Source organism: Coregonus lavaretus (assembly GCF_964263955.1).
Source record: "Coregonus lavaretus genome assembly, chromosome: 5".
In the NCBI taxonomy this organism is placed as follows: domain Eukaryota; kingdom Metazoa; phylum Chordata; class Actinopteri; order Salmoniformes; family Salmonidae; genus Coregonus; species Coregonus lavaretus.
In genome coordinates, this window is record NC_139992.1 from 36,601,584 (window position 1) to 36,625,233 (window position 23,650).

Genomic DNA, 23,650 nt, shown 5'->3' on the forward strand with positions numbered 1-23,650 from the left:
TGGAAACTCATTCTCAGTCCCAACCCCCTCGCACTCCCTCTCCCTTCCCTGGTGTAAAACAATGGACACTCAGCTTGAACCCCGCCCCCCTTCCCGGTCTCCACAGAGAGAGAGAGCGGTCAGGCAGGCCAGGCTAGAGAGAGAGGTGAACCGTCACTGGGCCTGTAGTCTCTCTGGCTGAGAGCCACAGCCCTTAGCAGACATTACCCACATTCCTCTGCAGGCAGGGGCTTAAGGTTCTCAGCACACTGCTTGTTTAAACGCTGCAGGTTTAGTTAGTTATAGGTGAAGGGGAAAGAAGAGGTGAGAGTGAGAGGGGGTGAGGTGGTGAGGGGAAAGGAGTAGGGGCGTAAGGAGGTGAGTGGGTGAGGTCGGGGAGGTGTAAGGAATGTTCCATAAATGACTCCATAAACGAGACTTCCACCTCAAAGGCTAGTCTGTGGAGAGAGAGTTGTGAGAAAACTGACACTCTCTACTTCAGGCTCAAACGCCTACTCTCTACAAAGGTGTATGTCTAAGGAGGTTGTGTCAGTGAGTGTGGGAATCCGAGTTTCCCTACCTTTATCATCTAGAATGACGTCATTGCTGTAATAATTCATCCTATTTTATTTTCAGGTACAAAAAAATTCCCGTGAGTAATGATATATGATGTGCTTGAGATAAAACACAGATGAGGAATGCTCACTCATAAGAGTAATGGAAAGCTAGTTTCAGTACACTGTATACAGTGCATTCGGAAAGTATTCAGACCCCTTCCCTTTTTCCACATTTTGTTACATTACAACCTTATTCTAAAATTGATTAAATTAATTTTTTTCCTCATCAATCTACGCACATTACCCCATAATGACAAAGCGAAAACTGGTTTTTAGAATGGGTGGAACAGCAGGCGTTCGCTCGGACCAAACTTTTAAAATTTCCAGTGGCCCTTGATGGTGTTGGTGGTAGTGTGTGTGTGTGTGTGTGTGTGTGTGTGTGTGTGTGTGTGTGTGTGTGTGTGTGTGTGTGTGTGTGTGTCTAATCGTATGTCATGTACATGCAAATAACCCCTGCCTATCTGTCACAACCACATATAACCTATATATAAAATCAGAATGTCACAACCAATTTCTTTTTTTGTCTTGCCCCTTTCTAAACTCTGCATAGGCCTATGTGAGCTACCCTCACACAGCTCAAGGTGCTCTGACGGGATTCTGTAGCCAGGGGTGACATGACATCATCAGTAACCAGGAAATGGGATGCGAGAACCCTACATGAGAACTCCGGTTCAACTGCATTCTCACCTTTCAATCCAAACTGGTCAAGGCATTAGTTATAGTGACCTGGGGTCCATCTCTGGTCCATCTCTACCATATGAGGATAGACTGGGTTATGTAAACGTTTGGCCTGGACGAGGAAAAGCTGAATAAAAAACACCCAAATTAAAGCCTTGTTCCATCTGGAGGCTGGGTTGGGTTCTAGCCAGGGATAAACCCCTCTCTGGTACTGACTCTCATTCACTGGTGTGGGTTGGCTTTCTCTCCTACTGGCGCTGATCACAGCGAGTCAATCAAGTTATTTGAATGGAATTGAATCATTTCAGCAGCAGCTTCCCATGCTGTTGTTCTGACAACCACCCATGCAGTGTCAGATAATCTGTTGTATACGTATCAATAAACATTCTGAAAACACATTTGGTGTTTGACTGTGGGGAGGCTAGCTGGCTCCTGGGTTTATTTGGTTATAAATGTGTAATATGGTTGAATTCATGTTTTAACTCAGCGGTGGCATTTTTTGCTTCTGATAAAGTTGTCTTGCATCAGCTAACAAATGGAACCCATTACTGCGATTTTCAGAGAGCAGAGCTATAATGCTTTAACAACCACAATGAAAAGTGCATGCAGTTCATTTCTAATATGATTTTAGTTGCCTGAGGCTTTTTTCTTAGTACATTTCTACATGGCTCCTTCTGTGTGGCTTATTCTTTTACACATTCATATCATACAACTAACTAGCCCACCCAGTCACTAGAAAGGCTGTTACAACGTCAGCTACTGGGTCAAATGTATGTAACATCTGTAATGAATAAGGTGTACAACTCTTATCCTTACCACACCCAACACATACTGTAGCAGGCTTCTTCGGGGTTTATGGAGGGACAGACCTAATTTAAACCCAGAACGCAGAGGCGACCTAAAAATAACCTAGGAGCACCGGAACAGCCAAACCCTCCAACCACAACACAGCCTGGTCAGAAAAGACTCATACAGCTGGCCTCTCTGTCCAGTTCTCTTGCAGTCTCAGAGCCAACTGCCCACGTCTGTTAAGGAGAAACTATACTGTCCACTAGAACCCTGTCTAACCAACAGCTTCTGGTCAGGTGGCGTGAAGGGCACTAGTTGTTGCGGCTTCCTTGGCCTGTATTTCTGTAGTACTGTACTGACTTTGGAAGGAACAGATCGGCTCCTGTAGGTGAGCGTGAAAACATCACAGAGAATGTCTCAGACACAATTGGAAACTCATTCTCAGTCCCAACCCCCTCGCACTCCCTCTCCCTTCCCTGGTGTAAAACAATGGACACTCAGCTTGAACCCCGCCCCCCTTCCCGGTCTCCACAGAGAGAGAGAGCGGTCAGCCAGGCCAGGCTAGAGAGAGAGGTGAACGGTCACTGGGCCTGTAGTCTCTCTGGCTGAGAGCCACAGCCCTTAGCAGACATTACCCACATTCCTCTGCAGGCAGGGGCTTAAGGTTCTCAGCACACTGCTTGTTTAAACGCTGCAGGTTTAGTTAGTTATAGGTGAAGGGGAAAGAAGAGGTGAGAGTGAGAGGGGGTGAGGTGGTGAGGGGAAAGGAGTAGGGGCGTAAGGAGGTGAGTGGGTGAGGTCGGGGAGGTGTAAGGAATGTTCCATAAATGACTCCATAAACGAGACTTCCACCTCAAAGGCTAGTCTGTGGAGAGAGAGTTGTGAGAAAACTGACACTCTACTTCAGGCTCACACGCCTACTCTCTACAAAGGTGTATGTCTAAGGAGGTTGCGTCAGTGAGTGTGGGAATCCGAGTTTCCCTACCTTTATCATCTAGAATGACGTCATTGTTGTAATAATTCACCCTATTTTATTATCAGGTACAAAAAATATTCCCGTGAGTAATGATATATGATGTGCTTGAGATAAAACACAGATCAGGAATGCTCACTCATAAGAGTAATGGAAAGCTAGTTTCAGTATACTGTATACAGTGCATTCGGAAAGTATTCAGACCCCTTCCCTTTTTTCCACATTTTGTTACGTTACAACCTTATTCTAAAATTGATTAAATAAATGTTTTCCTCATCAATCTACGCACAATACCCCATAATGACAAAGCGAAAACAGGTTTTTAGAAAAGTTTGCACATTTACTAAAAATAAAAACAGAAATACCTTATTTACATAAGTATTCAGACCCTTTGCTATGAGACTCGAAATTGAGCTCAGGTGCATCCTGTTTCCACTGATCATCCTTGAGATGTTTCTACAACTTGATTGGAGTCCACTTGTGGTAACTTCAATTGATTGGACATGATTTGGAAAGGCACACACCTGTCTATATAAGGTCCCACAGTTGACAGTGCATGTCAGAGCAAAAACCAAGCCATGAGGTCGAAGGAATTGTCTGTAGAGCTCCGAGACTGGATTGTGTCGAGGCACAGATCTGGGGAAGGGTACCAAAACATTTCTACAGCATTGAAGGTCCCCAAGAACACGGTGGCCTCCATCATTCTTAAATGGAAGAAGTTTGGAACCACCGAGACTCTTCCTAGAGCTAGCTGCCCGGCCAAACTGAGCAATCGGGGGAGAAGGGCCTTGGTCAGGGAGGTGACCAAGAACTCGATGGTCACTCTGACAGAGCTCCAGAGTTCCTCTGTGGAGATGGGAGAACCTTCCAGAAGGACAACCATCTCTGCAGCACTCCACCAATCTGGCCTTTATTGTAGAGTGGCTAGACGGAAGCCACTCCTTAGTAAAAGGCACATGACAGCCCGCTTGGAGTTTGCCAAAAGGCACCTAAATGACTCTCTGACCATGAGAAACAAGATTGAACTCTTTGGCCTGTATGCCAAGCGTCACGTCTGGAGGAAACCTGGGACTTTTCCTACGGTGAAGCATGGTGGTGGCAGCATCATGCTGTGGGGATGTTTTTCAGTGGCAGGGACTGGGAGACTAGTCCGGATCGAGGGAAAGATTAACAGAGCAACGTACAGAGAGATCCTTGATGAACACCTGCTCCAGAGCGCTCAGGACCTCAGACTGGGACGAAGGTTCACCTTCCAACAGGACAATGACCCTAAGCACACAGCCAAGACAACGCAGGAGTGGCTTCGGGACAAGTCTCTGAATGTCCTGGAGAACATCTTTGGAGAGACCTGAAAATAGCTGTGCAGCGACGTTCCCCATTCAACCTGACAGAGCTTGAGAGGATCTGCAGAAAAGAATGGGAGAAACTCCACAAATACAGGTGTGCCCAGCTTGTAGCGTCATACCCAAGAAGACTTGAGAATGTAATCACTGCCAAAGGTGCTTCAACAAAGTAATGAGTAAAGGGTCTGAATACTTATGTAAATGTGATATTTCAGTTGTATATTTTTTTATACATTTGCAAACATTTCTAAAAGCCGGTTTTGGCTTTGTCGTTATGCGGTATTGTGTAGATTGATGAGGAAAATCAATTTTAGAATAAGGCTGTAACGTAACAAAATGTTGAAAAAGTCAAGGGGTCTGAATACTTTCCGAATACACTGTATATGGATTACACCCTGGCCCCTTCTCTGTGGATCAACTTTAAACCCCTGTGGCCATATATGAGGTTAGATTACACCACAATAGTAGTGGATACCTGTCCCTACCCCCTTGACTGAGCCAAGTATGGCCTGAGTGACTCAGCTTTGACTTCTCCTGTGTTTCTCCTGAGGCACTGAGTCTACTGTAGTGAGTGTGTGTGTGCCAGTGTGCATGTTGTAATGCATTTGCTGCCTCTCTTCCTCTGAGGCACAGTAACTAACAAAACTCTCTGACAGCCAAGACGCTCCATTTCACTCCTGATCAAACACCATAGGAATGCATGGATACAGATACTATTCTACTGTAATATATTCCATCTTTGCTACGGTATTTACCTAATTTTCACAAGTTCACAACTTTATTAACAACAACAACAACAAAGTTCTTAGTTACAGTATGTGCAGACTACCGTATCTCACTTAACTGGTTTCTGAGCTACACAAACCACCCTCCATTTTGCACTTCAAACGGTAAAGAACCTGGCACGCAACATTGACCCTGAAGAGATCAAAGGGACTATTATACTGGGTAACACATTTACACTTTGGGGAGTTGAGGTGCTGCCCATAATTCTGTACTGTTTGTTGCCAAAACAGAGACAGATCAACACTATTCACTTCACACGCTCTCTGGTTTTCTCAAATGAAGTTGAATCTTAAGTCTTTCAAAGTTCATTTTGTACATGTTTTTTAACCCTTTTATCCTGAACCTTTATCAATGATGAATGTGTGCCATTTACAGTAAGCTTATCGGAGTGGAGCGGAGGCGGAGATTATATGGGTAGATACGGCTGGCAGAGTTCAAGACAGCATCGTAAACATAAACACACACACACACAATTCATACCACACCATAGGCTACCCTACGATCAGCCCATAGGCACAGATCTAAGTTCAGCTCCCCCACCCTAAATGAGGAAACACAAAACTAAGCCTGGATAAATGTATAGGGGACAACTTTATCCTACTCATAACTGCAGACAACACAGGAACAGCTGCTGCTCACAGGTATAATACTATAGGCAGGTCAGGACTCGCTTAAAGAGGATAGAGTCACAATAGACCTGCTCTCTCCCCACCTTATGTCCCATATACAGTAACTAACTGTGGCCCCTTTGTCTGGCCTTTAGATGGACACAGGGCTTAGAATCATCAGGGCCCCACTCTGTACATTAAGGGGGGGAAGCGCACACACTACCTACAGCCACTGAGGGGGAAGCACACAATCGCTACAGGCAACATAAACATCAGGTGAGATTATTCCTCATCCTACTAGGATTGCAGTCTCTGATTAGATGTTGGCTCTGTCAACAACATGGCCGTCTCTCCTCCTCAGGTAACAACACAATGACTCACTGATTACACTACAGACCGGCAGGAGAGAGAGGAGACGATGGGACAACAGGGGAAAGACGGTGCAGATAAGAAACAATGATACATCATGTATTTACAGGCTGACCTGGAAGTCATCAGGCTGTGATGGGATTTTGATGCGACTGTGATTGTGGCACAGAAGTCACTCTGTCTTGTGGTTCAACATAAGGTTTTATTTGATAGACATGACTTCTCAGGGCTGTGAATGATAGGGGAACTAAGTTGGAACCATAAGGGAATGGGATGACCACTGATGTATCGCAGACCAAATGAATATTGACTAGTAGGGACAGACATTCTATCTAAGTAGAGTTCACTGTAGAGTCCCAGAAGATTCCTTGATCCAGACAGTCATGTCTGCTATGTCTGCTGATAGGAAACACTGTCTGTCAGAGGTAGCTGGGGTATGGGGAAAGCCTGGGGATTTCCGGTGGTTTTAAGATGTTATCGTACATCATTATCAGCCCAGTTTGGCACAGAGAGGGAACATTGAGACAGCCGGAACACCCTGTCTGTAAAACAGTAACATGCTGAACCAATCTGGGGTGAACTCTGACCCCATTCCCTCACAACAACAATAAAACCCTGAGTTCCGACATCAACATCTACAGTAAATCAGGACCGGGTGTGACCTGGTTAACCAAGTCCTCTTTAACAGTGTGTTTCACAACATCCCTGCAGTTGAGGTTAGGTCACTAAAAGGTAAACTATCTGAAGTTACAGCCCACTAATCATATAGAACCGAGCTGCTATGCAGAGTGGATGTTTTTAAGAGGAGTTTTTAAGAGGAGTGATAAGGTAACCCTGCTAAGAAGGAAGAAAAACTGACTGAAGCAGGTAAGATAGCACACCTATGGCATGACGCAAGCAACCCTATAGGACGTACTAAATTACTCCACTCATGATGAGGAGGAGAAGAGGGAAAGGAATCAGGAAGAGATCTCAGAGAGGTGTAGAGTCCCTGATCCTTCCTCCAAAGATAAAGAGGTCTGTGGAGGTTTGTGAAGAATGCACATATTAACAGAGGTGACATCACAAAGGTCAAAGGTTAAAGATCAACAACTTATGCAGGTGTTCCTAACCTAACATTTGGGGTTAACGAGCAGCAATGAAGCCCAGAGGGAATACATAAACATTATTCTCTTCCTAACGACTGTTTTCCCCCAGGTCTCTGTGTTTGACTTTCCCATCGTACAGGAACAGGAAATGGCCCTATTATTTACCGCCTGTCTGGCTAGATAGCCTATCAGAGGGCATAGCTCAGCTTATAAGAGTGCGGTAGGGGACATGTGCATATAGAGTTCAGAGGTCACTCTCAGCACTGTGCGTGGTCACTCACTCAGAAAACACCCCCCTCCTCAGTCAGAACAACTGTCTCTACAGCGAAACTTCCCATACATGAACTAACTAAATCACACATGAACTAATTACACATGAACTACCTAGTACAAATGATGTACCCGGGTGTCTTCGTGCGTAATTTTTTGCATTAGTGTGTTCATTTTTGAGTTAGTGAGATCTTGTTGTGTATAGAACTTCAGTTAGCGCCAACAGAGATGTAGATTGCTTGTGAATCATGTCTCTATGGTGAAAAATCTACAGTGACACTAACATGCCATTTCCAATAACTTTGTTTCAGGCCCAGTAACAGAGTTAGCCCATGACAGCGCAAGAGCTCTGGGTCAGACTGATGTCAATCTCTGTATTACTCTGTTATAGTCAACTCAGTGACAAACTCCAGACCAGAACAATCACTGCTTAATGCAATCACTGATCTATTCGATCAGCTAATCACTTTACTCTCCTGCACGTCATGACTGAGTGCTGCCCCAGATCTTGTTTCACTCAGAAGGTGTGTTACAGTGTGTAGGATTCCACCGCGTTGAATTGACTCCTAGTTATAAATGTCACCAGCTGGCAGACATATTGGGTCAGTGTCATTCCTTCATTCCTGTGAACTTCATCACCTAACCAGCTGTCTGTGATTAATCTGCCAGTACAGGTACTGACAGACAGACAGATAGACAGACAGGGCACCACTAGGTGTTAATCTATTCATCATGATAGTTACTGAGTAATATTATAGAGGCCCTCTCTATTCCTAGTCTATTACACTCTTCTAAACTGGGATAAGGCGCTCATTGTCTTCCTGTGTCTGTGTCGTCTGGGTATAGCAGAGACTGAGAAGATCCATCGATCCAATCTATCCTCACTCGGATTCCATTTCCTTCTCTGAGACACATCATTTATTTACTGTCTCATGGCTTCATATCATTATCTGTCAGAGTCCATTTCAGGAGAGTTTGAAGCACAGACCACAGAGCAGAGACAGAGAGTTGGACAGAGATAGAGATAGCTACAGTCTACTGGGAGGTTCAGAGTACTTGTTATATAAGGATAATAAAGGATCATATAAATATATGAGTCTGGTTCTGGTTCTGGGCAGTCACATGGGAGAGTTTGGTCAAAACCCAACAATACCTCCCGCTGTCTGACCCGGCCGCACACACACACAGACACAGACACACACAGACACCCAGCCCCAGATTAACACAGAAACAGAAACAGAACACTGTGAAACAACAACATGACAGACATCTGCATGTCTAAGCAGCACTGTTCAGTACTATTCAGCATTAGGCCCATGTTTCTGCTGAGCTAACATCTCACCACTAAACTGTTTCACTGCAGTATTGAAGCCAGACTGTTTTGACAGAGTTGAAGATCTCTGACATGCTGAATATGATCCACAGAGGGGTGTCTATATGGCGTAATGCCCTCACTCATTCCATCCATCCATCACACACGAGAGTAGTGTGTGTGTGTGTGTGTGTACGCATGCTTGCGTACGTGAAGTTGACCAAGGCTCAGGGACTTAGGGACAGGGCCCCCCCACACACACACCCTTGGACTCCCCTGGGACCACAGAGGACAGAAATGTGTGTGAGGTCACCCAACACGACCCCCGCTATATGTGGCAGCCGGCACGTTGCTGTTGGGCGGGCTACAGGGCCAGGTAGTTTTGAATGCACACACACACACACACACACACACACACACACACACACACACACACACACACACACACACACACACACACACGATGACTCCAGGGCTATTATATAGAGAATGACATGGAGAGCTGGTCTCAAAGCATTGGCCCCACCTAGCTAATCCCAAACACACACCCTTCTGTATGATACCATCAGAGTATTCAGAGCCATTTATCCCCCCAAAAAACCCTAAGAGCAACACATCCCCCAAACATTCACTCACTCCCGCCAAGAGCTCTATGACAAGAGATACAGTATTGAGACAGAGAGAGAGTCATCAGGCGGTACATTAGTGAACTAAGTCTCAGTCCCTCACTGTAATCACGGGCAGGATGAATACTCATTCTATGGACTCCAACGCCCCCTTGTGGTGAAATATAAACATCACAGCCCACCCCCTCCGCAGCTCTGTAAATGCAGCTAATGGTGAACTGAGTCTGACGTTGCAAACCCGTAGTGAGTAACAACAAATCACTGAATACAGTCATAATGTGACTATCACAGAATATAATATCAGCACTTATCTCAAGGAACAAAGTGTTGACCCTTTAATTAGACCACACACACACACACAGACACAGAGGGAGTGAGAGAGAAGGTGGGTACTCACGATGGGCGGTATGTTGTTGTTGAGGTGGTCCTTGCTGAAGGGGCTGAGGGGGGTGTCAACGACAACAGGACCACTGGGGTGACAGTCCAACGACACTCGCTCTTGACACTCTGGGTGACACGTATACTTACACCCTGGAGCAGGAGGAGAGGAGCTTGTCAAACAATTGTGAAGAGCACACTCTGACCTGACCTTGCAGACTCATAGAGCCTGCATTCTCTCTCGGTGTGTGTCAACGGAGCGGGTCAAGGCTACTGCTGACAGTGTTTAACACTGCACCAAATACCCTCATTTCGTACTACTAGTTATTTTTACACCTCTTAAAGACTCTTGCCACTTCCTAGCCAGGAGGATCTAAAGTATTTTATCTGTGTTGACTCAATAGCAGCGTGATCATTAACAGAGACCCGTGGATACACTCAGGTCACAAGTACTATGTTAATTACGCAGCCAACCCCTAACAAGTTTAATCCATAACCAAATCACTAACATATAACCCAGTCACTAACATATTTAATCTATAACGCAACCCCAAACGGCTAAGCAAATATTCCCTAGGTCTCCAGGCTCGGGTCTCCAGCAGCAGCAATATTCAGGTCATGTTGTGTTGTGTCTGAAGAGAGGACAGGATGGAAATTAGGTTGTCCACAGTATGCAAACAATCATACTGACCCCATTCACAGTCACGATTCAAAAATATTTCATCTGAGCTATTAACATTCAGCTCAGTCAAGTGAAACAAAGTTACTAATCTAACTATTCCAAGTGCAACAAAAAGTAAACAGTATATAATACACTGGAATGACAAAGAACAAGAAGAACTGTTCAGCTGACATTCAATCAGGTCTGTCTGACAGGCTGGGAAAAGTCTACAGTGACCCAGAAACGTCCTCCTATGCATACTGTACCTCCGCCACGGCAGAAGAAAAGGTTGAAGGAATCTCTAATATGTACTCTCTTTCTTTCTCTTTCTCCTCTCGTTCTCTGCGCTGGCTGGCCAGCATCCAGCAGCCCACTTAGAAATAACTCAGTATGGAGGAGAGACAGGGAGAGACTGCTAATAACACAGAATACATTACACATCACTGTGACACTCCCTCTGCAGAGTACAGAACATCCGGCCAGTCCTCACTGTTAGCACTGATGTACAGGAACAGAGTGGTGTGTGTGTGTGTGTGTGTGTGTGTGTGTGTGTGTGTGTGTGTGTGTGTGTGTGTGTGTGTGTGTGTGTGTGTGTGTGTCTCATCTCTTACCTGACGACCTCCTCTTCACCTGCTGGCTGAGCTTCACCGACAGTTTACAGATGGCTGCTCCCATCCCCGGCCAGCACACCATCTCCCTCCTGCCTCACACACTCTTCTCTCTGAAGCTCTCCTTCGCTGCTCTGTCTGCTAACCAATACTCCTTGACCACTGCCTACACTGTACCACCACAGGCCAGTAGCAACAGGCCCAGCTTCGACGCACTCACTCTCTTACATACAGGCACAACAAGCATCAGGAACAATAGCCTGTGCGGACTGGGAACCCCCACCTCCCTCGCCAGCCCAGACCTACACAGAGACTAATTTGCCTAGCTGCTACCACTCTCTCACATTTCCTCTCTCACATTCACTCACTCCTTCTCTGTCTCCCCCTCCCACTCTCTCTGTATGGTAGTGCTGAGTGGGTGATTTGCCTGTCAAACGGAGGCTCAGCGGGTCACAGTGATGGACACACAGACAGTAGGAGAGAAAAGAGAGGGAGAGATGGCGGGAGAGAGAGAGAGTGCGTGTGTCCGTGTGCATGTGTGTGAGAGAGTGTGTGTGCGTACGTGTGTGTGTGGGCCAGGGATGCCCCTCTCTGAGCTCACCAGCACACAAAGACGGTGGCCAGCTCTTGTCTGCTATGCTTCCTGCCCTAACCTTCTCTAACCCTCTGTAGCTCTCGATACAATGAGGCAAAGCCTGAGCATTGTCCCAGCTAGGCCCTGGCGCTGGGACAAAACCAGAGAGGAAATGTTACACGGTCCGTCCACTACGCCATGAAATAATAACAAACACCATCATAGGCTATGTCATCAGCCATAAGATACTATGCCTATGATGCATGAACTTAGAGGAGATTTGTCTCACCCCAGTGAGGATAAATAAATACGCAAACAAACTGCAAAAGAAAGACAGACAGAAATCTGATGATGATGATTTTTACTGTCTGTCTGATGAGTTAAGCACTTTTTCCCCCTGGGAGTCTCCTGGGCCTGTGGGGAGTGCCGAGTGTGTGTGTGTGTGTGTGTGTGTGTGTGTGTGTGTGTGTGTGTGTGTGTGTGTGTGTGTGTGTGTAGTATAGCTGTGCTGTCTCATTGATAATAGCCCTTCCTGTAATCAGCCAGGCAAAACCAATCAATCAGAGTTAATTGGTGGAGCTAAGAGGAGAACTCAGCATCTTCCCACACACCCACACAAAGAACAACAACACACTCCACAAACAAATGCATACCAACACCACTCGCCCCTGAGCCTAACCAGTGTTAGCTGTGTGTAGTATTTAGAGCTGGCTGTCTAACCATGTCTCTGTGTGCTGGGAGGAAAGATGAGGAACCTGTGGCTACCTTCTCACTGACGTGCTAAGAGCCAATTCAGCCAAACTCCACCTCGCCATAACACACACACGCCCCCAGCCGGTCCCCCCCCCACCCCACCCTCCGCCCTATAAACACCATTTGCCCTGACGCAAAGACTGTTTACCAGAGTAAAATACTTGGATCTTGCAGTACCACTCCCAACATGTAAAGACCATAGCCTTGGTTTTAAAAGCAAGTAAGAGAGGGTTTGCAGAATGTGTGTAAACAGGGCAGAGCCAGACCTTCACCCAGAGGACACTGTGTGGTTGCAGAAGACATAACAGTACTCAAGACTACACTTCTTGGAGTCCCGCTGTGACCAGGTAGACATGTGTGCATGTTTGGGGATGGAGTGTGTGTGTGTGTGTGTGTGTGTGTGTGTGTGTGTGTGTGTGTGTGTGTGTGTGTGTGTGTGTGTGTGTGTGTGTGTGTGTGTGTGTGTGTGTGTGTGTGTGTGTGTGTGTGTGTGTGTGTGTGTGTGTGTGTGTGTGTGCGTGCCTGCGTGCGTGCGTGCGTGCGTGAGTGTGTGAGTGAGTGAGTGAGTGAGTGAGAGAGATGTAGTTTTCTTATCCTGTAATCAAAGCTGAGTGAAACCTTGTGTTTCAGTTGGTACAATAGCTGTTTCTGGGCTATGGGTCGACATGATCAATTTACTAAAGCAGTTGGTATGACACTAAGGCTCTGGATGCAGCAACACAATACCTGTCATAGAACAACACTGTTGAGTACTGGACTGTAATAGGAGAAGCGTGTTCTGGGGCTGAAGAGCTGTGTATTTGTGTGGCTAGTCCAGAAAGGTGGTGTGTTGTATTTGTTGCTGCATTGTCTTTAGACAATAGAAAATAGATCCTTTTTGAAGCAGCATTGCACATACTTAACGGCTTTCTTAATTCCACATTCTACATTTGGAGACTTCAATTCTAAATTCCAAGTCTCTCATTCCTATCTGGCTCCACTCAGGCCCCCACTAACAACACACACTGCCCTAAAACACACACTGTCAGGACAGCAGGTGGTCTCAGACCGTGCTGACTGTCAGTGGAGGAGAAGGAAGGGTTGTCATTCTACTGTGGTAGTGTTGTTTTCCTCAGTAAACAGTAAACAGTTTCCCATAGAACCAGCTACCGGACTATACCCATTCACTCAGCACTTACGAGCCTTTTCACACATGGCTGCTAAACACCTAACTAAAATGCACACACACTTAATTATGGAACGCGCATATCTTTTCATCTCTCTTCCACTCTCCCTCTCACCGGTATCCCGTCTTTCGGTCTCTCTGCAGAGTCTGTCTGTCTGCCAGCCTTCCACACAAAGTGTTTGTGCTGAGTCTAGCGTGTGTCATGACAGGTCAGGGATGACATTGAGTGATCTGTCTGTCTGTGGACACAACACTGCATCTGTGGCTGGTCTCTACGGAACATGAACACTGAAGGACCTGAACTGTATGTCCCTAAACAATGTGTTTATAAGGAACAGTATATAGAGTACATACACTTGTTTTATCTCTCAGGTCATGGCCTCTTAGTGACAAAAAATCATCTGTTTGCCTTACCACCATGCTCTGGGGTTGGCTAAACACAGGCCCACATACACACACACACGTACAGACACACACTCACACACTCACCAGAGTTCCTCCAAAGGAGGCTTAGTTCCAGGCGTCCAGAGCGGCGGATCAGTTTGGGAACACGGAAGAAGAAACCAGATAACCTCCTCAGAGTCCTCCCAAATCCTTTAGCCAGCCCCATTGCTCATTCACTCACACAACCAGGTTCCAACTCATACACACTGGGCATATCCAACATAAGGTCGCCCCGGTCCTGCAAATCCCAGCTCTGGACTGTCTTTCACTCTGGCCCCTCTCTACCCTCTTTCTCCCCCTCTCTTTCTCTCTCTCTCTATCCTGCCCCGTCTGGCTTTTCTGTGTCATGTCTGGCCTGGGCTAGTCCCTCCCCTTAGTGTAGTCCCCCATTCACCCCCTGTGTGTGTGTATTACTATCCTCATGGGTACCGGAAATCCCCACAAGGATAGTAAAACAAGGACAAATCTCCCTTGTGGGGACATTTCCCAGAACCCCACAAGGACAAAGGCTATTTTAGGCTTAAGGGTTAGGTTAAAGGTTATGGTTGCAATTAGGGTTAGGGGTTATAGGTTAGGTTAAGGAGTTAGGGTTAGGGTCAGGGGTTAAGGTTAGGGTGAGGGTTAGGTTTAGGGTAAATAGGATTTTGAATTGAAATTAATTTTAGGTCCCACAAGGATAGTAATACATAAAGTGTGTGTGTGGTCATTGTGTTGGGTCATTAACCTGTCACAGAGGGCAGTGTCTTCTGGAGCCACACTGTCAATGCACCTGCACAAACAGCAGCTGGGCACTAGGGCAAACACATGCGCAGGTAGGCATGCGTAAGTACACACACACACACACAGCCTTCGGTGGAGAATGAAAGCTGATCTAATCATGAGAAAATACAACAAGTTATTTCCTCATCCAGGAGCACAACAGGTCTCTAACATTTCCCTGTAGTGAATGAAAGGTTGTGTTAATCCACCATCTCCTCTATGTCTAATCTGATTTAACCAACTTCTCACCTCTCCATGTAAATGGATTTGGACCAGGCCCCTCAGGCTGAGCTGACCATTTGGGCCTATAAGGCCAATGGTTCTGGCCAGCTAAGTGTGAGTGACAGGGATAAATACCGCCCCAATAGATCCATGGATGATACAATCTCCATTGCACTGCACACTGCCCTATCCATCTGGACAAGAGGAATACCTATTTAAGAATGCTGTTAATTGACTACAGCTCAGCCTTCAACACCATAGTACCCTCCAAGCTCGGGGCCCTGAGTCTGAACCCCGCCCTGTGCAACTGGATTCTGGACTTCCTGACGGGCCGCCCCCAAGTGGTGAAGGTAGGCAACAACACCTCCACTACGCTGATCCTCAACACAGGGGCCCCACAAGGGTGCGTGCTCAGCCCCCACCTGTACTCCCTGTTCACCAATGACTGAGTGGCCACATATGCCTCCAACTCAATCATCAAGTTTGCAGATGACACAACAGTGGTAGGCCTGATTGCCAACAATGACGCGACAGCCAACAGGGAGGAGGTGAGGGCCCTGGCAGAGTGGTGCCAGGAAAATAACCTCTCCCTCAACGTCAACAAAACTAAGGAGCTGATCGTGGACTTCAGTAGACAGCAGAGGGAGCACGCCCCCATCCGCATCTACGGGGCGACAATCTGAAATGGTCCACCCACACAGACAGTGTGATGAAGAAGACGCAACAGCGCCTCTTCAACCTCAGGAGGCCGAAGAAATTAGTCTTGGCCCCGAAGACCCTCACAGACTATTGCAGGTGCACCATTGAGTGCATCCTGTTGGTCTGTATCAACACCTGGTACGGCAACTGCACCGTCCACAACCGCAGGGCTCTCCAGAGGGTGGTGCGGTCTGCCCAATGCATCACCGGGGGCACATTGCCTGCCCTCCAGGACATCTACAGCACCCGGTGTCACAGGAAGGCCAAGAAGATCATCAAGGCCACCCAAGTCCCGCTATCATCCAGAAGGTGAAGTCAGTACAGGTGCATCAAGGCTGGGACCGAGAGACTGAAAAACAGCGTCTATCTCAAGGCCATCAGACTGATAAATAGCCATCACTAGCCGGCCTCCACCCAGTACCCTGCCCTGAACTTTGTCGCTGTCACTACAGGCTACCACCCGGTTACTCAACCCTGCACCTTAGAGGCTGCTGCCCTATGTACATAGACATGGAACACTGGTCACTTTAATATTGTTTACATACTGTTTTACCAATTTCATATGTATACACTGTATTCTAGTCAGGTCCATCCTATTCAACTATTGCTGTACATATACTTTTCTATCCTACGTATTCTTCAGATAGAGCACATATTTTATCCACACACTGTCCATAATGTCTATACATCCCATCACATACAGTGAGGGAAAAAAGTATTTGATACCCTGCTGATTTTGTACGTTTGCCCACTGACAAAGAAATTATCAGTCTATAATTTTAATGGTAGGTTTATTTGAACAGTGAGAGACAGAATAACAACAACAAAATCCAGAAAAATGCATGTAAAAAATTTTATAAATTGATTTGTATTTTAATGAGGGAAATAAGTATTTGACCCCTCTGTAAAACATGACCACCAGGTTTGCACACATCTCAGGAGGGATTTTGTCCCACTCCTCTTTGCAGATCTTCTCCAAGTCATTAAGGTTTCGAGGCTGACATTTGGCAACTCGAACCTTCAGCTCCCTCCACAGATTTTCTATGGGATTAAGGTCTGGAGACTGGCTAGGCCACTCCAGGACCTTAATGTGCTTCTTCTTGAGCCACTCCTTTGTTGCCTTGGCCGTGTGTTTTGGGTCATTGTCATGCTGAAATACCCATCCACAACCCATTTTCAATGCCCTGGCTGAGGGAAGGAGGTTCTCACCCAAGATTTGACGGTATATGGCCCCGTCCATCGTCCCTTTGATGCGGTGAAGTTGGCCTGTCCCCTTAGCAGAAAAACACCCCCAAAGCATAATGTTTCCACCTCTATGTTTGACGGTGGGGATGGTGTTCTTGGGGTCATAGACAGCATTCCTCCTCCTCCAAACACGGCGAGTTGAGTTGATGCCAAAGAGCTCGATTTTGGTCTCATCTGACCACAACACTTTCACCCAGTTCTCCTCTGAATCATTCAGATGTTCATTGGCAAACTTCAGACGGACATGTATATGTGCTTTCTTGAGCAGGGGGACCTTGCGGGCGCTGCAGGATTTCAGTCCTTCACAGCGTAGTGTGTTACCAATTGTTTTTTTGGTGACTATGGTCCCAGCTGCCTTGAGATCATTGACAAGATCCTCCCGTGTAGTTATGGGCTGATTCCTCACCGTTATCATGTTCATTGCAACTCCATGAGGTAAGATCTTGCATGGAGTCCCCGGCCGTTATTTTGTGTTTCTTCCATTTGTGAATAATCGCACCAACTGTTGTCACCTTCTCACCAAGCTACTTGGCGATGGTCTTGTAGCCCATTCCAGCCTTGTGTAGGTCTACAATCTTGTCCCTGACATCCTTGGAGAGCTTTTTGGTCTTGGCCATGGTGGAGAGTTTGGAATCTGATTGATTGATTGCTTCTGTGGACAGGTGTCTTATATATAGGTAACAAGCTGAGATTAGGAGCACCCCCTTTAAGAGTGTGCTCCTAATCTCAGCTCATTACCTGTATAAAAGACACCTGGGAGCCAGAAATCATTCTCATTGAGTGGGGGTCAAATACTTATTTCCCTCATTAAAATTCAAATCAATTAATAACATTTTTGACATGCGTTTTTCTGGATTTTTTTGTTGTTATTCTATCTCTCACTGTTCACATAAACCTACCATTAAAATTATAGACTGATCATTTCTTTGTCAGTGGGCAAATGTACAAAATCAGCAGGGGATCAAATACTTTTTTCCCTCACTGTATACACACATATACATACATACACAGTGCATTCGGAAAGTATTCAGACCCCTTCCCTTGCTGTGGGGATGGTTTTTTTCAGCGGCAGGGTCTGGGAGACTAGTCAGGATCGAAGGAAAGATGAACGGAGCAAAGTACATAGAGATCCTTGATAAAAACCTGCTCCAGAGTGCTCAGGACCTCAGACTGGGGTTGATGGTTCACCTTCCAATAGGAGAACTACCCTAAGCACACAGTCAAGACAACGCAGGAGTGGCTTCGGGACAAGTCTCTGAATGTCCTTGAGTGGCCCAGCCAGAGCCCGTACTTGAACCCGATCTAACATCTCTGGAGAGACCTGAAAATAGCCATGCAGCGATGCTCCCCATCCAACCTGACAGAGCTTGAGAGGATCTGCAGAGAAGAATGGGAGAAACTTCCCAAATACAGGTGTGTCAAGCTTGTAGCGTCATACCCAAGAAGACTCGAGGCTGTAATCGCTGCCAAAGGTGCTTCAACAAAGTACTGAGTAAAGGGTCTTGAATACTTATGTAAATGTAATATTTCAGTTGTTTATTTTTTATAAATTTGCTAAAAAATCTAAAAACCTGTTTTTGCTTTGTCATTATGGGAGTATTGTGTGTAGATGGATGAGAGGAAAAAAAATATTTAATCAATTTTAGAATAAGGCTGTAACGTAACAAAATGTGGAAAAAGTCAAGGGGTCCGAATACTTTCCGAATGCAATGTATATATATACATAGGACATTGCTCATCCTAAAATGTATATATTTCTTAATTCCATTATTTTACTTTTAGATTTGTGTGTATTGTTAGATATTACTGTACTGTTGGAACTAGGAACACAAGCATTTCAATACACCCGCAATAACATCTGCTAAATATGTGTATGCGACCAATAAAATTGTATTTGATTTCATATGATAATAGAATAGCTCCTCCCCCCGAAAACAGAACCCCACAGGGAGGGAGTCAACTAAGTGCGAGAGCAGAAAACTTCACAACACCATTAAACATTCACTGTGTGGTCAGAACATACTGCTGGTTCTTTTTCCCTCCCACACCGGATCACCTGCTGCAACCTGAGTCCAGTCTCACTTTGTCCGTACAGCCCGATGTCACATTTGGGTTAACAGAAGGAATTCAGCTGGTTAACCTATGATAAAGGACTGCCAGAGCTACTACATAGGGCAGGGGACAGCAGCGCAGAACCTGTGAGGGTAAGAGTTCTAATGGCCAAGTAAGGGTTCTAAAGACCAGATTAGGGTTCTATTGCCCATAGAATTAGGAATAAGAATACTAATAGTAATTTAATATGATCTCTATGCTATTGAATAGCTAACAAAATGGCTACACTGACTATCTGAGTTGACCTTTGTATTTTATTCTTATGCACATTGATACTCCAACACACATAGAAACACTCACTTCATCAGTTGCTCACACACATAATATGCACATGCATTTATACTGACTCTACACACACTCACTCACATACAATCATCATATACATTGCTGCTACAATGTTTATCATATATCCTGATGCTTAGTCACCTTACACCTATAAATATCTACCTTTATCGATCCAGTATCCCTGCACATTCTAAATATGGTACTGGAACTGACCCTGTATATACAGTTGAAGTCGAAAGTTTACATACACCTTAGCCAAATACATTTAAACTCAGTTTTTCACAATTTCTGACATTTTATCCTAGAAAGACTTCCCTGTCTTAGGTCAGGTAGGATCACCACTTTATTTTAAGAATGTGAAATGTCAGAATAATAGTAGAGAGAATGATTTATTTCAGGTTTTATTTATTTCATCACATTCCCAGTGGGTCAGAAGTTTACAGACACTCAATTAGTATTTGGTAGCATTGCCTTTAATTTGTTTAACTTGAGTCAAATGTTTCGGGTAGCCTTCCACAAGCTTCCCACAATAAGTTGGGTGAATTTTGGCCCATGCCTCCTGACAGAGCTGGTGTAACTGAGTCAGGTTTGTAGGCCTCCTTGCTCGTACACACTTTTTCAGTTCTGCCCACAAATTTTCTATAGGATTGAGGTCAGGGCTTTGTGACGGCCACTCCAATACCTTGACTTTGTTTTCCTTAAGCCATTTTGTCACAACTTTGGAAGTATGCTTGGGGTCATTGTCCATTTGGAAGACCAAGCTTTAACTTCCTGACTGATGTCTTGAGATGTTGCTTCAATATATCCACATAATTGTCCTTCCTCATGATGCCATCTATTTTGTGAAGTGCACCAGTCCCAACTGCAGCAAAGCACCCCAACAGCATGATGCTGCCACCCCCGTGCTTCGCGGTTGGGATGGTGTTCTTCGGCTTGCAAGCGACCACCTTTTTCCTCCAAACATAACGATGGTCATTATGGCCAAACAGTTCTATTTTTGTTTCATCAGACCAGAGGACATTTCTCCAAAAAGTACGATCTTTGTCCCCATGTGCAGTTGCAAACCGTAGTCTTTTTTATGGCAGTTTTGGAGCAGTGGCTTCTTCCTTGCTGTGCGGCCTTTCAGGTTATGTCGATATAGGACTCATTTTTACTGTGGATATAGATACTTTTGTACCGGTTTCCTCCAGCATCTTCACAAGGTCCTTTGCTGTTGTTCTGGGATTGATTTGCACTTTTCGCACCAAAGTACGTTCATCTCTAGGAGACAGAACGCGTCTCCTTCCTGAGCGGTATGACGGCTGCGTGGTCCCATGGTGTTTATACTTGCATACTATTGTTTGTACAGATAAACGTGGTACCTTCAGGCGTTTGGAAATTGCTCCCAAGGATGAACCAGACTTGTGGAGGTCTACAATTATTTTTCTGAGGTCTTGGCTGATTTCTTTTGATTTTCCCATGATGTCAAGCAAAGAGGCACTGAGTCTGAAGGCAGGCCTTGAAATACATCCACAGGTACACCTCCAATTTACTCAAATTATGTCAATTAGCCTATTAGAAGCTTCTAAAGCCATGACATCATTTTCTGGAATTTTCCAAGCTGTTTAAAGGCACAGTCAACTTAGTGTATGTAAACTTCTGACCCACTGGAATTGTGATACAGTGAATTATAAGTGAAACAATCTGTCTGTAAACAATTGTTGGAAAAATTACTTATTTCATGCACAAAGTAGATGTCCTAACCGACTTGCCAAAACTATAGTTTGTTATCAAAAAATGTGTGGAGTGGTTAAAAAATGAGTTTTAATGACTCCAATCTAAGTGTATGAAAAACTTCCGACTTCAACTGTAGTATGCTTACTTACTTTATCTTGTTATTATTTCTTATTTTTATAGCTCGTGTGTTTTTGTTCTACCTTGTTATTTTTAGTATTACATTGTTATTGATTACTGCATTGTTGGGGTTAGAATTTGCAAGAACAGCATTTCACTGTACTTGTGCATGTGACATTAAATCTTGAAATAGGTTATGGTTGTATTGACCAGGTTAGGGTTCTAATGACCATGTTTTTAATGGCCAATGTATGGTTCAATTCATGATTGGGTTATGACCAATTCTATGCCAGATGTGTAAAGGAGGAAATATTCTACAGCATCTGCATGTACCCACTCTCAGTGTCTAGTTAAGACACAACTGGACATTTGACCATCACATTGCATAAGTCAACAAGTTAATGTAACAGTAGAGGCCGCAACTATATCAGACCACTGCAGAATGACATGACAATGTGGAGAGGTGCTTTAAAACCATCAACGTACAAGCAATGCTTTTACACGTATGATGACTGATGGTCCACTGGGCACAGACGTCAGTTCAAGGTCTAGTTTTGATTTACATTTGGTTGAGTTGTCAACTAATGTGAATTCAACGTGAAATCAACAAAAAATGTCACCATGTCATTGGATTTAGGTTAAAATAAATGCCCTTAAGTTGATCACTTTTTGCAAATCCAATCAGTTTTCCACATTGATTCAACGTCATCACATAGATTTTGGGGGTTGAAATGACGTGGAAACAACATTGATTCAACCAGTTTTTGCCCAGCAGGGAGTAATGCAGCAATGATAGGAGTAACAACAACAATATACTGTATCAATCATCAGTAAACAGGTTCCTATGACATTAGCTTGAGGAAGTGAGTGAGTGACTATCAGTGGAAGAATGCAGAGTGAGCTGAGCCGAGAGGAAAGCATGTGTATGAACGTACAGGAATGGCAGTGTTTCCCTTCAAACCAGTTTATCAGCATGGTGTGTGTGAGTGTGAGTGTGAGTGTGTATGTGTGTGTGAGTGTGTGTGTGAGTGTGTGTGTGAGTGTGTGTATAGCCTGGCCCTGTGTGGAAGTAGTCTGTATGTAGCCATGCCTTACGGAACATGTACAGCCTACAGAAAGTATTCCCACCCCTTGACTTTTTCCATGGTGGTCTAGCAATGATCAACAACCAATTTGACAAAGCTTGAAGAATTTTTTAAAGAATAATGGGCAAATGCACAATCCAGGTGTGGAAAGCTCTTAGAGACTTAAACCAGAAAACACTCACCACTTTAATCGCTGCCAAAGGTGCTTCTACAAAGTATTGACTCAGTGGTGTGAATACTTATGTATTTTAGATATTTCCTTATTTCATTTTTAAACATTTGCTAAAATTTCTAAAAACATGTTTTCACTTTGTCATTATGGGGTATTGTGTGTAGATGGGTGATATATTTAAAAAATATATTTAATCAATTTTGAATTCCATTTTAACACAACAAAATGTAGAATAAGCCAAGGGATATGAATGAATACTTTCTGAAGGCACTGTATGTGTTTATATCCAGATTGTATGGAGCCTGAAAGAAAGTCTAGATTCATAAGGCAGTTTAGGTATCCAGTTAATAAGCCATTATATTGATACGCTTTATACCTTGAGGCTATATGTTAACCAGTATGTTGTCTGCTGTAGTAGACGGTATTGGAGCTAAGACAGTCAAACTATCTCACCTGAACCATCATACAATAGTAGAACTCACCTGAACACATCAGGGAGAAGTGGAGGATGTATTCGCAGCACACATCGCACCATGCGCCCGAAAGACCTAGGTAGAAGGTGTGTCCCTCCCCCCTCTCCTCCCTCACCCAGGAGTCTCTCTCAATGGGGGAGAATATGGTCCTCACATCCGGGGGCTTGAATCCCCTTTTCCTACTGCCGCGGCAGCCGTTCTCCGCGGGGTTCATCACCTTCACCGGGTACGGTATACTATCCGGCTCCGGTCTTCTCTCTACAAGGTTTGGTAACGAGTATGCTCTTCCCTCTCTCCAGACCGCCTCGATGCTCTCCAGACTGCGGCTTGGAGTAGAGGTATGCCTCCGGACGGCTCTGACTCCCTTGACTTTCGAATGGTGCATCCTGGGCGGGTTGAAAAATTCCCCTCGACTGTAGTCTACTGTATTCGTCCTCAGTGTCAGTGCTGATTTATTAACGATGATACGACGCCGATGTAGCGCGTCGGTGAGTACCTCCTACTTTGGTGCATCGTCTTACATTACCACGCACTCTTTCGAGCACACAGGCGACAGCAATGATGACAGTCTTCCTCGCGCGCATCACAGGTGAGACACAGAACAAGCTGTTCAGTAGGCGACACATCATTTTATCTGCATGTTGAAATCCACATTGTGTGAATAGATGACACTGCGTTCTCTCTCTGGCCTGTTTTTGTGTGTTCCTGTTGTCTGTAAGCAGGTTGAGCAGGTGCAGGAAACGG

General features: G+C 45.0%; 1 protein-coding gene across 1 annotated transcript in view; it reads right to left on the bottom strand.

Annotated features, from left to right (window-relative positions):
- The window catches only part of LOC311129602 (ras association domain-containing protein 3-like), a 75,282-nt gene extending 51,850 nt beyond the window's left edge, over positions 1 to 23,432 (bottom strand). Inside the window, exons 1-2 of the mRNA XM_084161945.1 lie at positions 22,916 to 23,432; positions 9,836 to 9,969 (exon numbers count right to left, since the gene is read on the bottom strand). Coding sequence (XP_084018071.1) covers positions 9,836 to 9,969; positions 22,916 to 23,291 — 510 coding nt within the window. The 5' untranslated portion in view covers positions 23,292 to 23,432. The remainder of the gene's footprint in view (positions 1 to 9,835; positions 9,970 to 22,915) is intronic.
- Between the last annotated feature and the right edge of the window lie 218 nt (positions 23,433 to 23,650).